The sequence below is a fragment of the Perkinsus marinus genome, assembly GCF_000006405.1.
Source record: "Perkinsus marinus ATCC 50983 genomic scaffold scf_1104296944302, whole genome shotgun sequence".
In the NCBI taxonomy this organism is placed as follows: Eukaryota; Perkinsozoa; order Perkinsida; family Perkinsidae; genus Perkinsus; species Perkinsus marinus.
The window spans coordinates 1-1,090 of record NW_003211460.1 but is presented as its reverse complement, the minus strand read 5'-3'; the positions used below and the strand labels follow the sequence as shown (position 1 = coordinate 1,090).

Here is a 1,090-nt window from a genome sequence, read left to right as displayed (position 1 = left end):
GGACCTGTGTCGGGAGGAGCCTGTCCATATCAATGTTGGTACTCTCACTCTGAAGGCTGCCACAAGTAGTTCGCTGTCTCGAAGGGCCAGGCGAAAGACTTTCGATTTGTCTTAGTGTTACGCAGTATGTGGATGTGGTACAAGAGTACGAGAAGAGGGACAGACTGAAGCAACTCCTTGAGAGGGTTATGGATGGCTCTAAGCTGCTCATTTTTACTGATACTAAAAGAGGAGCTGATGACCTCACGAGGACGCTGAGGTGAGTTTGCATAGGAGTATTTTTGATGTTATGTATGGTTTTCAGGATGGACGGTTGGCCAGCCCTGTGCATTCATGGTGACAAGAAGCAAGAGGAAAGAGATTGGGTACGTTGCTGTTGATGGTATTGGCTTGTATGTGGTGTTGTAGGTACTTCATGAGTTCAAGTCGGGTAAGAGCCCTATTATGATTGCTACTGATGTAGCTAGTCGTGGATTGGACGTTAAAGACATACGCCATGTTGTCAACTATGACTTCCCGGGTCAGATCGAAGACTATGTGCATAGGATAGGTGAGTGTAGAATGACTGTTGTGGTTGGAATTGTCATTTACAATGGTGACAGGCCGTACGGGAAGAGCGGGGTGTAAGGGGAATGCTTATACGTTCTTCACTGCTGATAAGATTAAGATGGCCAGAGGCCTAGTTCAAATCCTACGCGAGGCGAATCAAACGGTAAGTTGTCGAACACTTTTGTTTTTCTATAGCATTTCCGGGTGATCTAACTAGGGATGTGCGCAAGTTTTCTGTAGCGTGTGTTTGCAGGTATCGCCCGAACTGGAACGCCTGTCAATGACGGTTGGAGGCTTCGGTGGTGGAGGCGGCGGCGGCGGCGGTCGTTGGGGAGGAGGTGATAGTAGTTTGTTGAGGACCTCCAATTTTGTGGAGTCTCCGTTAATTTCGGTCATGTCAACTCCTCAGTTATCGTCGCTACTAGGACGTTGGTAAAATAAAATTTTCGAGAAGTGGCCACTGCGTTCGGCAGTCTACGTGAGTTCTTGGGGTCCTTGTCATGACTCTTCTGGCATGGTGTAATTTGACTTACATGAATGT

The 1,090-nt window shown here is 47.6% G+C and overlaps 1 protein-coding gene across 1 annotated transcript; it reads left to right on the top strand.

Moving 5' to 3' along the window:
• Positions 1-188: 188 nt before the first annotated feature.
• Positions 189-990, top strand: Pmar_PMAR024284 (DEAD box ATP-dependent RNA helicase, putative; the record flags this gene model as incomplete). The annotated part of the gene is made up of 6 exons (XM_002780640.1): positions 189-259; positions 305-365; positions 409-550; positions 603-712; positions 803-887; positions 959-990. 6 exons carry the CDS (start codon positions 189-191, stop codon positions 988-990), a joined length of 501 nt encoding a protein of 166 aa, XP_002780686.1.
• Positions 991-1,090: the final 100 nt, after the last annotated feature.